We start from the raw sequence: 13,291 nt of genomic DNA on the forward strand, positions 1-13,291 counted from the left end.
ATGGGATCCTATTAAGTTGTATGTACAGATTTTCTATAAATTTAGCAGAGTTCTCATTTTCACGTGCCTATGTGAAATCTTTCACCCAAGGTCAATATTTTGACTATTTGTTTTTACACTCCTAATATAAAATTTGACTTAGTCGACTGAATGGAAGTATGGAACGAACATCACATCACCCAATGGTATCTGACCCCGAATTTTGATGTACTTATTCTCCTAATGTATAGATACATATACAAGAGCGGAAGGTTGAGGATGGCTTGTTTGTTAACAGCTGGCTTTGACAGAACTTTGAGGTCAACAAAATGTACCCTATTGGTATTACAAAGTTCAGGTTGATGGAAATGCAAAGTGCATATATAGAGCCTGTTTGGGCCCGATTTTTTTATTCAAAAAATTGATTTTTTAACCTTTATTTCACTATTCCATCCATCATATTTGACTTCTTTTTTCACAGGTGGACCCCACTTTTCTCCTAACGGTCAAAAAATCAATTCTCAAAATAACTCCCAAACAGGCTCATATTAATTGAAATAGTAAACTGAACTGATTTAAGTTTAGACAATGATCACTTGAAGCTTTATCATAACTTGTTCATGCAAACGTCTGTGGCTAAGAAGATGTACCGAACATGTTTGAGTAATTTTCTGAAAATTTGTTGTCTAATTAAATGAATTTTTAGAAGATGTTGACTTAAGTAGCTTCCTCATACAGTTATTCTACAAGAAACAAAAACTCTATCGGTTGAACCCTTAAATTTTCTAGAAATGAATATAGACAAATATATTTTGTTGTGATGATATATTTGCAATTCACTTTCTAAAAATCGTTGAGATATAATTGTGCATACACACACAAAATGTTAAGGTCATCGCAATATGGTTACATGACAATTATTTTATCGTAACATTCTTATAAACTATAGCAAATATCCTAAAATTTCTAAATTAATGGAAAAACTTTTACATTTGGCAATGAATTATAAGTTTACAAGAATCAATGCTTAATGAAAACCAAGGAGTTGTGCTCGTAGCATAATAACTTGCATATGACGAACATTAAAACAAGACACACCAGCTGGTAATTGAAATAGTATGTGCTATGGACTATCTCTAGCCCGTGGATTTATAGGTGTCTCTTCTGAAGGCGACAAAATCGGGTTCGGTTTCAGGTTCGGATCATTGGGTGCACCATCATGCCCTGCATGCATTATATATACAATATTGCAATTTTTAATTAATAATGTAATTTATATTTGACATAAATTAATACTTGGAGAAATCACTGAAGATAAAAAGGGAGAAAATCAACAAAATAATAATAATAATAATAAATAAATAAATAAATTCACTACCATAGATAGAACGTTGTAATAAAAAAAAAAAAGAGAGAGAGAGAGAGAGAAAGGCTGGCATTGTTATAAGGAATAATAAATTTGAAAAAAAGAAAAAGAAAAAAAACTAGATGTAACCAGTGTTTTAAAAGGCGTAACGCGAGACGATGCATGGAGGTCAAGCTATGGGCTAGACGAATTTAGGCGAAGCATAAGATCAAAAAGTTATTTAATAATTAAAAATAATCTTATCAAACATTTAAAATATATTTATAGAAACTTTATACATTTTTTCAAAGTTTCCAACAAAAGAATAAATTTCAAATATAAATACTAAATAGCAAAGAAATAGAAATTTTTGAAAGTTTTCTTTGTTCAAGTATTCAAGTGGCTGGTTTGAATCTAGGATAGATAAAATAAAGAAATCATCTTTTAAGATTTAACTTAAAAGAGTTGTAAATTTAAAAAAAAAATAATAATAATAATAAGGCGCGCATAATCACACCTAGGTGCGCATTAGTGGTCAACAACAGCAATTGTTAACCGCTAAATAAAATGCCAAACCACTTGGTTTGGCATTTGTGCCGCGCATACCCTAGGCGATGCCTTGGCACCATCTAGGCGTGCCTTGTAGAACATTGGAGGTAACACTTTGATGAGCTTTCCTTTTGAGTTCTTGAACGCATCAAATATTACTTCGAAAGCACCATTAATGACCAATTCAGCTAACTAACCCGGTGCAGATGCGGCAGCCATGGCGGCCGCTGCTTTTGCTTTGTGGCGAAATATTGCAAAAATGCCCACGATTATCCAAAAAACACCCACTACAGAACCTCCGCTCCCAAGTATTATAGGCAATTTCTTGCTCTTCTTTCTCTTATTTGTGCTCGGATATTCAACGGTAACAGGATCAGTATTTGTTCTTGTTGCAGGTGACTCAGGATCTGAGGTTAAGCATTTATTGCTGGTTGTGGATAAAGGATTGCCTGTTAAACTGCCATCAAAGTGCCCTATAAAGTCACCAAATAAGCAACAATATATAACCAAATGTAAAGATTTATATATGTTATTTATAATTGCCCAATTGGCATGTGGATTCACGCCACCATCGAAGGACATGTTCGGTACATAGTACGGAATATTATTCAACTTCTTTCTATACCTAACATTTCAAAAAAGCATAGATCCATCCACGACCAACCAAGATTTTGTGCAATTCGGTTCTTTCATGGTTACCTTAACTTCAAGTTCTTATTACATGCCACTGAATCTGGTACTGACCCACTGAAAAGATTATTTGCTAAATACCTATGTCACGAAAAAATAAAAAAAATTGATAAAGTATTAGTCATTTATAATAAATATATCATGTAGATACTGCAATTAATACGCAAGTATAGCAATTTTACAGTTGACTCACAGTTCTTTTAGCTTTGGCAATGTACCAAGGTATGAAGGAATAGCTCCAAAAATCATATTTTGGTGCAAATCTCTGCAGTTTAAAGTCAAATTAATAAATGAAAGTTTCAATCATATATAGATGTAATTAGGATATGAACTTGAATTAATATATTCACCAGCATATTTACATTGTTACAAGGTCATCCATATAACTGATATCAGGAAGAAATCCAGAGAGGCTTTTCCCACCAAGATACCTGAATTTTACATTTACTTCCAAGTTTAACAAATTGAAAATTCTTGCGTAAATTTTGATTAATCATAATGGTGTGTGCATCAAATTAATGCATCGAAAGTATGTATGAATCATTCTTACAGTGCTGTATGAATCATTCTTACAGTGCTGTTATTCGTGTAATGGTATCAGTATTACATTCGATCCAGCTCAATTGTGGTGGAAGACAAGGGTCATCTTGCCACTCCAAAGTCAATGGCGAAAGGCTCCACAATGCAAATACCCCTACTACTGAACAAGTGAAATATACAATCAGAAGAGCCCTCAAGGGCATGCACTAGACCGGGATAGTAAGCTACCCCTTGGCGTTGATGTTGAACCAGAAAATTGCTTGATTTATAATTGATATGGAATCATAGTGGCGGATATACAATCGGGGGCGTTGGGGTCAGATACCCCCACACTAAATTTCAAATCCAAGATTTTGCACAAGATTTTCAAAAAATTTCTTATAGTTTTCAATTTTGTCCCCACAATTCTACAATCTTAGCTCCGCCCCTTTGAAATCATATTTATAGACAAGTCGATATGCAGATACAAATAAGATGTAATTATAAGACTAACCATCAGAAGGATTTGTTGTTCTTGTTGCTAGGGAAAATGCTTTCTTTGTTGGATTAAAGGAAGGCTGGATCGATCTCACTGGTACTCTTTTAGAAGGCCCTGCTTAATATCATTCATTGCATTCGAAAAACAAGAAATGATCGTCAACTTTGAAATCAACGAAGAAAGAAAAAGATATGAATGCATGATTAATGCAGAGGAATTTACCACCATACTCAGATGATACCAACAAAAGACAGAAGGCGAAGACGAAGACGAAGACGAAGAGAAGAGAAATAAGGTAGCTGGCCATGGCAGTGGCAGCTGGTGAAAAAGACGAGACTAATGAATGGATGGGAAGAATGAGTATATTTGACATCGCGTTTTAGCATATTGTTTTTAGCAACTTGTTTATAAAATTGTCACTTATATTCTCTTCTTGAGATTGAAATATAATATAATTCACAGTTCATGTTACTCTTTAGCTAGTTCAAACCTTGATGGCATTACCTGCTTTTTATGTTCCAATATTTATCAAAAGAAATAACTATTCAGAATGCTTTTTTATTTCAACTGGGAAGTTTTATGAGTTGACATTTTTTTTATATATTAGTTAATCTTTCTATTAATTTTTAAGGGAATAGAGGCTTAGTCAAAATTGTAGACACCTCCCAGCTTCTAATAATGTCAACTGATGGGAATCTTTTACATTTTATTTTGTTCCCTATTGTGGGTAAGAAAACTAAGTCAAAGTCAGCTATGGAAAAAAATTTCGACTCATATAACACTTCCCAATTGAAATTAAATAGCATTATTCATAGTTATTTCTTGATAAATAACGAAAAATAAAGAGCATAAATGCCATCAAGGTTTTGAACTAGCTAAAGAGTAACATGAACAGTGAGTTATTCTGTTTTTGTCTTTGAAAAACTGTGATTTTTTCACATAAAACTAATGATCATCATTCTGGCAGCTACTTAGCTCAAGAAGAGAATATATGCTAAAATTTTATTAACAAGTTTCTAAAAACAATATGCTAAAACGTGATGTCAAATAAACTCATTCTCGTCAAGAAACTCCACCCTCAATTAATTGGCGACTCATCTTTGTAACCAGCAGCATGGGCCACAGCCAGCTACCATATTTCTCTCATCTTCGTCTTCAAAGGCGGAGTCAGGAATTTTGTCCAATGCAGACAAAATTTAGTCAAGGTCGAACTTTTCGGTTATAGATTTAATGATATTACGATAATGCTAAAAATAATATAGTGACAACACTAATAAGATGATCATCTTCTTTTTTTATTCTAGGATTTGTAGCAAGTTGTGTAACATCAAAATCCATTTTATTCGATATCTCTTTATCAACATTTTCTACGAAATATTTTCTTTTAAAAAATCTCTCCATTGACATTTCACACTAAAATAAACCACAAATGACAATTAAATATTAATTGATAAGAAAATAACTACCAATTTTTACAAATTGGTATAACACCATATAATCATCATAACCAATTGACAAAAATCAAGATTTCAAGAATCCATCACAAATATTACCAATATTCAACATTCACATCATCATAATCACTAATATTAAACAGAAAAATCACACAATCAAGAACGTTTTTGCTGCAAATTTGAGGGCTCAAGGAAATGTATGAAGTTTGAAAATATTTCAAAATGAGGGTTGATTAAAAGAAAATTTTTAATTTCTTGCCGAGGGAAAAGAGTCAAAAAAATCACCGTGCACCTGAAGTGGGGTAAATTAGTGTATGAACTGGACTATAAATAAATGAAAAATCCAATGCTAAAAAACAAAAAATAAATAAATAAAAGATAAAAATTGGAGTCCAGTGCGGGCAAATCAGTGTGGGCATTTGCCCGCACTGGACAATGAATAGTTCCGCCCCTGTTCGTCTTCGCCTTCTATCTTTTGTTGGTATACGCCGAATATAATGGTAAAATTTCTCTGCATTAATCATGCATTCATGTATTTCCCTTTCTTCATTGATTTCAATCTTGATGACCATTGTTGGTTTTTCACATGCAATGAGTGATATTACGCAGGCTCGTTCTACTCGATAGAGCTTGTCGAATAACTTAAGGACATCAACTGTTAAAATGGGTCAATATTGTCAACTACGTGATTCTATGAATCAAAGTGGAAAAGTAGGTAGATTAGGAGTCCTAAAGCTTTCTATTATTCGATTTTTCCCAAGGTTTGCTTATAATTTTTTTCTTCATATGTTTAGTAATTTTTAGCTAAAATCAAAAAACTCAAGGACTACTTCCAGTAAGCCGTACTATAGTCGATTCAGCATCGAGCAATTCAATCGAGGAAAAAAAATTAGAAAAGCATAAGGGCTTGATATCGAACTTGATGAACACGCATCCTTAGCACCTAGAAGTGATATGTATTGATGCTAGGCAGTCTCGTGGATGGAATGTTATGTACTAGACCAAATATTTAATATGTTGATGGAATAGTGAATCGGTATCAATCTAACCAAGATCATATATTGTTTACTAGTAAAATATATTATATCTAAGTATCTTTGGAGTGGAAAAAAATCATATGCTTATGTACTTAGCATCATAGTTGACTTCTATAGGGTACATTGAGATAGTCCATTATCACGATGTGATGGTATGCACGATTGCTTTTGAATAGAACCTCGTTGATCCATTTAAGAAGAGCTCCAAAACACGTTTGAGCACCCTTGTTTTATGTACATAAAGTGCTAGAAATTTAAGTTCGTTGAATATTTAACCTTGGTACACCAGCCAATAGTCAGAAAATAAAACATTATGTACATAAAACAAGTAACTATTATACTCAAAACTCCCACATTATGTAACGAATTTTATACTTCCTTCTGTAAATAATTTTTTCTAACATAGTAAGCCATGACTCGTTCATAACGTAGAACCAAATTTTTGGTTCTAAATGTACTTCCTGTTATCCAATTTCCAATGTAGATGGCAAAAATAATTGGAAAATGATTGCTTTTCACTTGCCTTGTATTACGTTTTACAATATATATGGACTTACTACAACCACTTAAGCGTTACTGTTGACACACTAAAAGTGCAGCTCAAATCGAATAGCCCAGGGAAATGAAGTCCAATTAGAGAATCCCCAAATCAAATAGCCCAAACAATGAAGTCCAACTGGAAATTCAGGATAAAGGCCCAAATAGGGTTACTAATGAATACAGTGGAAGCCCACAAACACGGTAACATCATCGTCCAATCTTGCAAGACGCCCAAGATCTGAGCGAATGAAGTGCCTTACAGTCGCCCAGAGCTATGACCCTGTTCTCGCCCAAACCCTTGAATCGCCCAGGATCTTAGCAAACATAAGATGTTATGGTTATCCAGAAGTGCAGTTATTGAAGCAGTTATCGAGTAACCTTATCACGATCCACGATTCAAGGAGTTCAGTTGAACGACAAAGAGTAGTGACAGCAGTTAGAGACGGCAGTTCCACGACACGTTAGCCACCATAAAGAAAGTGGGTAGTTATAAAGCAATCAAGCAGTTTCTAAGTGGTTGATCACGAAGAAATTATTAAGGGAATATAAAAGGAAGAGAAGACATAGAGCAAAGGACCCCGAATCAAACACTCTCAAATAGAGAATATGTAATTTCAATTTCTTAGTTTAGACTTAAACATTACTTTTCAGTACTCGTGTGCTTGCGCCCCTTGGAGGCATTTTGTTTAATTCCAATTGTAAAGTCATCGCCAATAAAACACCTCTTTTTGGGACTTTGTCTCAAGAGGTTTGTTCCTTACACAATCATCTGATCCATTTTTAATTGTTAGCGACTACCCGCGCGAAACAATTTGGCACGCCCAATGGGACCTTGGTGTTTGGTGTTGGAGATACAAAAGGTGAAACAATATGCCTCAGAAATCTGATAAGGAAGCAAGACGGGGAGGAGTCCAGTCTGTGATCGAGCGATATGAGGAGCAACATAGCTCTCCACGAACAGATGGACAGAATCAGAGCAGTTAAAGTTGTTACGAACCAATAACAGAGTTGAGTTCTCGAACTATGTGTGCATTACTTGGAGAACTCACACAGGATGTCGTTGAACAGGTAAATCTACGAAATATTCATAATATGGAAAGACTTACTCAGAATGGGAATGCACACTATGATAATATGGCCAAACAACTGAATACTTTGAATGAAATAATGAATAAGTTAGTAGGCCAAATTTGTCAGCCAATTGTGCCTCTTGCAAACCATTTTCAAACTAGGACTATTGTGAGACATAATCCCCCAGTCCTAAGTCCAAATCAAAAGGTAGAATCACCTTTTGGTCCCTCTACTTCAAACCAGGGAATGGTGTAATGCCAAATCAGAATGGTGGCAATGGTACATCTAACTTGGGGGGTAACTCAAACGTAAGAGACAATGTCCTAAATAATGGACAGAATGCCCCACGTATTAATGATGGAGTAAAGATTCAGGCTAATGGTAACAATGGCCCAAATCATGGCAACTTTGTTGCCAACCAAGGACCAAATATCAGGCCTCAAACAAATCAACCGGTCAACCAACCTGTAGGAATTCCATATGACCCCAACGTCAAGTTGAGGAATCAAATTATGGAATTAGTACAGGATCAGATGACTTTTGGGGTACGTCCTGTCATTAGGCCGACTTACACAAAGTCATACCATGATTGGGTAGACCAAGCATATCCATGGCCTAGAAGGTATAAAATACTAGAATTCTCACTATTTACCGGTTTTGGAGAGGTGTCTACTCTAGAACACATAGGGCGATTCACACTACAAAATGGTGATGTGACTGATTACCACAAAATGAGGTTGTTCCCTAATTCATTAACAAGAATAGCTTTCTCCTAGTTCATCAATTTGTCAGCGAACTCTGTTCAAACATGGTAACAATTGGAACAATTGTTCCACACTCAGTTTTATAAGACCGAGTCCGAAGTTACTTTAGCCGATTTGGCGAATCTATGTCAAATGCCAAACGAATGGGCAGAAGGTTTCCTTCAAAGGTTCAAGACAGCAAGAAGTAAATATTTTGTACCTTTACTCGAAAAGGAGTTTGTCAAAATCGCTCAAGGTTGTCTAAGCTTTGATTTGAAAAAGAAGTTCCAAGACAAGGAATTTCTCGATCTTTTCCAATTGAGTGCGAACGTGATTAAGTATGAACGATTAATAAGAGAAGAAGAGCAAATGAAAAATTCTAACAAAGGGACTTATTATATAGACCCAAATTTTGATGTTCATACCATTAATGACGAGTATTACGATCAAACCGAAATGTGTTTGGCTGAACTAATCAAAGGAGACACATATTCTTGTCCTATAATGGCTAAGCCTAGACCGTCGGGCAATGATGAGCCTATAAAAGATGAAAACAAAAAGGCTAGAACGTTCTCGTTCGATATAACCAAAGCTGACCTTATATTTGATAAACTATATAAGGATAAGCAGATAAAGCTGAGCGATAAACATAAATTGCCAAGCCCTGAATAAGTTAAGGGTAAAAAATATTGTAAGTGGTATAATGCAATGTCACATTTGACTAATAACTGTTTGGTTTTTCGCCATGTGTTACAGGATGCCATTGAATCAGGATGAATTAGGTTCGAGGATAAGAGGAAGATGGCAGTGGATGAAAACCCTTTTCCATAGCCACTTGGGGTGAACATGGTGATGACTGGTTTTAAAAATAAGTTGCCAAAATTCAAGTTAGTTATAAATGACGGGGAAAAGGACCCTGGACCACATCCCAGTGTCTTTGAACGTATCAAAGGGAAAGAGCTTGAAAAGGATGAAGACGTCATGTGTGCAAGATGTAAAAGAGAATTGAGTGGGAATACAGAGAAATCAGGTATATGGCAGCATCACCGTCGCCCTAGTTTTTTCCCAAACGCTCAGCCTGGTAAAGGGCGGGTACATCGTTCTATAGGGGACCACCTTTTGAGAGGCAGTTTAGGCCGGTGAATAATGGGAGAACATTCAGGCCGTAGCCTCGCCAACCAAATGTATGGCATTCGTTCCAGTACAATACAGGAAGGGTAATACCCTTCAACAAGCTGACTAGAACCCAACAAAGGCGTTTTCAACGGAACTATGGACGAATGATGAGGCAACAACAGGGAGTGCCATGTCCTAAGGCGCTTAAGCTACTCGAGGTGGCCAATCAAAATATTCTCGAAGACAGTGAGGAGACTGGTCCAGGCAAATCGATGAAAGAATTGCCAGAAAGTTCTTCTGGGAGGTCGATGTTTGAGAGAGACAGAAGAGATGGAGAAGATCCAGATCAGTCCCTTACTATTCAGTTTGGTACATTACCTCATGTCATGGCTAATAACTATTTGCTAGCTAATGAGTTCAAAAATAAAGAGAAAGAAGAAGAAGAGTGGGAGGATAACGAAGAAGAAGCGTGCGTGATGGATTATGAAGAAGGCCAAACTTCTAGAGGGGCCTACGATGATGAAGGAGATGATGGTATGACGGATATCGAAGAGAAAATTGATTTGGAAGTAGAAAAAAGAAAAAGAGGAGTATCGTACAATACTCTGTTGAAGCAACTACATCGAGAGGGGTTCGTGAAGTGGACTTGTTGGGGAAACCGTCTGGACATTCTTTCGATTATTACGTGCTGTACGGGATGCCCAAAAGGAAAAGGAGAGTTCCTCACTCTGAAAAGTATGGATCACCTCCAAGAATAATGACTCCTCCCAAAGGTTGGGTAACTGAAGAAGAAGCATTAGAAAACAGTAAAAAGGAAATGCAGGAAACGGAAGCTCAGTACGACATGCTGCACGTTGACTTATCACAAAAGGATAGCTTGACAGAGGACAAGCAAGAAGTGGAAATAGATGCTGTCGAAAATGTTTTTTAAGCAACCAACCATGAAGTTAACTAAACACTTGAGGCCATTGAACGTTAAAGCTCTAGTTAACAGCATACCTGTGGTAAAAGTGCTTGTCGACAATGGAGCAGCTATAAACACCATTTCATCTAGGGTGATGAGGAAATTTGCAAAGACAGAAAATGATATGATCCCAACAGAAATCGTCCTTACGAGTTTCAGTGGAGGAGCAACTTCAGCTAAAAGGGTTATGCCATTGGACATAACTATAGGGACAATTACTAGGACCACAGTGTTCTTTGTAATAGATGGTCCTACTAGTTACAATGTGTTATTAGGAAGGGATTGGATACACGGAAGTCGCTATATACCCTCATCGCTCCATCAATGCCTGGTTTTTTGGAATGACAAAGGCGAAACAGAAGTGGTGCAGGCCGATCATAGACCTTTTGTCGCAGAAGCAAACTCAGTAGAAAGATTCATGTACAAAGGAAATTATGGACCTGTCAGAGTAGTCCAAGATGGAGAAGAAACTCAAATTGTCGCGCAGAGTGAAGAGCCATTTTCGGTGGATGCACTCACTGAAATGTTCAGTCAGATGAGGCCAAACATAGTGGCCCTAGAGAAGCCAGTAATTGGCAAAAGAGTAATCAATGAGTTTTAAATGAGTTGTAAGCAATAAAGGCAAATGACCGATATTCAAGCTTTCAAAGCCAAATTAATGGCTTTCAATAAAGAATGCAAGGGCAAGACGAAAGAAGAAGCAGCCTTGAAAATATTGAGAGACAAATTGGCAGTGTTCGAGTTGGAATAAAGTATTGGCCGAGAAGTCAACAAAGTGGATTGTTTAGAAGAAGAAGTGCCTACAAGGGAATTGGACAATGAAGTGATGAGGATCGCCAAGCCTGGATACGCTCAAGTACAAGACCCTCTGATTAAAGTGAATATTGACAATGAAGGAGAAGATCGCCCAATATTCATCAGCCAAATGCTCGATCAAGAGGTTAGTGATAAATTAATCGCTTCATTAAAGGAATATAAAGATTGTTTTGCTTGGGAATATGAACATATGCCTGGTTTAGATAGAGATTTGGTGGAACATAGGTTGCCAACCAAGCTAAATTTTAAGCCTCATAAGCAACCTCCTAGGCGTTTTGCTCATAATGTACTTCCTGAGATAAAGAAAGAAATAGAGCAATTATTAAAGGCATGCTTTATTAGAACAGCCAGATATGTGAATTGGTTGTCCAATATCATGCCAGTGCTAAAAAAGAATGGTAAATTAAGGGTGTGCACAGACTTTAGAAATTTAAATATAGCCACACCCAAAGATGAATATCCAATGCCCACAGTAGACTCTCTAGTAAACTCAACTGCCGGACACGTAATGTATTCCTTCATGGATGGGTATTCAGGATACAATCAAATTTATATAGTTGAGGAAGATATACACAAAACTGCCTTTAGATGTCCAGTGTCTCTAGGATGTTTTGAATGGGTAGTTATACCTTTCGGCCTGAAAAATGTAGGAGCAACTTATCAAAGGGCGATGAACCTGATTTTTCATGATATGATAGGCAAGTTTGTTGAAGTGTATGTAGATGATATAGTGGTCAAATCCATTAAAGAAGAAGACCATTTTGAACAATTGAGATGTTCATTTGAGTGAATGAAGCAATATAAACCAAAATTGAATCCCTTGAAATGTGCATTTTGTGTTAATGCAGGAAACTTTCTTGATTTCTTAGTACACAAAAGGGGGATTGAAGTTGATAAAAATAAAGCGAAGGCCATTTTAGATGTCAAATCACCTAGCAACAAAAAAGAATTGCAAAGGTTTCTAGGCCAAGTAAACTTTTTAAGACGCTTTATTTCTAACTGTGTAGGGCGAACTAAAACTTTTTCGTCGCTTTTAAAGTTGAAAAATCAGGGCGAATTTGTCCAAAAGGAAGAACATCAAAAGGCTTTCGAAAGCCTAAAGACATTTATCAAGTCCACCAGTGTTGGTGTCACCAATCCAAGGACGACCAATGAAAGTGTATGTATCGGCTGAAAAAGAATCAATTGCTGGAATGGTCGCGCAAGAAGACCAATTTGGTGAAGAAATGGCGATTTACTACTTGAGTAGACGGTTAACAAAATATGAATGTAATTACTTTGCCGTTGAAAAATTATGTCTTGTATTGTATTTCACATGTACAAAATTAAGGGCTTATTTACGGCCCGTAACCATTTATTTGATTTCCAAAGTAAATTTGGTTAAGTATATGTTCTCTCGCCCTATTTTACATCAAAGGGTAGGCCTTTGGACGTTAGCATTATCAGAATTCGAAATACAATACATACCCCAAAAGGCAATCAAAAATTAGGCTTTGGCTAATTTTCTGGTCGATCATCCATGCTTTGACATGCCTGAAGAAATTAAATTAGAAATCAATTCATTCGAATTAAAACCTTGGGTTTTGTATTTCGATGGGTCAAAAACCTCTAAAGGTGCAGGAGTAGGTATAACATTGATAAACCCTTTAGGGATTTGCTACAAGTTCGCATTCACTTTGGATAGGATGTGCACCAACAATCAAGCCGAATATGAAGCCTTAATCGTGCGCCTAGAATTAATGATAGATATGGAAGTAAAGAATGTGATCGTTAGAGGCGATTCTCAATTGGTCATTTACCAGTTGATTGGTGATTTTAAGTGACAAAGTGATTTCATTATAAGTCTATACGAAATTGCCCAAGAGTTGTTGGAAGAATTCGACCAAGTAGAGCTTCAATGCGTTAATAGGTGTTCGCGAAATATTTCTTTTCGATTTTAAAACCCACCGCAAGTGTACGGTTCGTTAAC

The 13,291-nt window shown here is 36.2% G+C and overlaps 1 protein-coding gene across 2 annotated transcripts; it reads right to left on the reverse strand.

The window, feature by feature from the left end:
- Nucleotides 1–863: 863 nt before the first annotated feature.
- On the reverse strand, nucleotides 864–3,936 carry LOC111377410 (probable LRR receptor-like serine/threonine-protein kinase At5g16900). 2 transcript variants are annotated; one of them, XM_023000505.1, is made up of 8 exons: nucleotides 3,804–3,936; nucleotides 3,597–3,695; nucleotides 3,137–3,263; nucleotides 2,926–2,994; nucleotides 2,757–2,828; nucleotides 2,573–2,644; nucleotides 2,071–2,330; nucleotides 864–1,203 (listed from the first exon to the last, which is right to left on the reverse strand). In XM_023000505.1, the coding sequence occupies exons 1-8, from the start codon at nucleotides 3,886–3,888 to the stop codon at nucleotides 1,103–1,105; spliced, it is 885 nt and encodes a 294-aa protein (XP_022856273.1). In that variant the 5' UTR covers nucleotides 3,889–3,936; the 3' UTR covers nucleotides 864–1,102. The 2 variants fall into 2 exon arrangements, with proteins under 2 accessions (XP_022856273.1, XP_022856272.1); XM_023000504.1 differs by having other exon boundaries at nucleotides 3,597–3,698.
- Between the last annotated feature and the right edge of the window lie 9,355 nt (nucleotides 3,937–13,291).

Source organism: Olea europaea, unplaced genomic scaffold (genome assembly GCF_002742605.1).
Source record: "Olea europaea var. sylvestris unplaced genomic scaffold, O_europaea_v1 scaffold1650, whole genome shotgun sequence".
NCBI classification, from domain to species: domain Eukaryota; kingdom Viridiplantae; phylum Streptophyta; class Magnoliopsida; order Lamiales; family Oleaceae; genus Olea; species Olea europaea.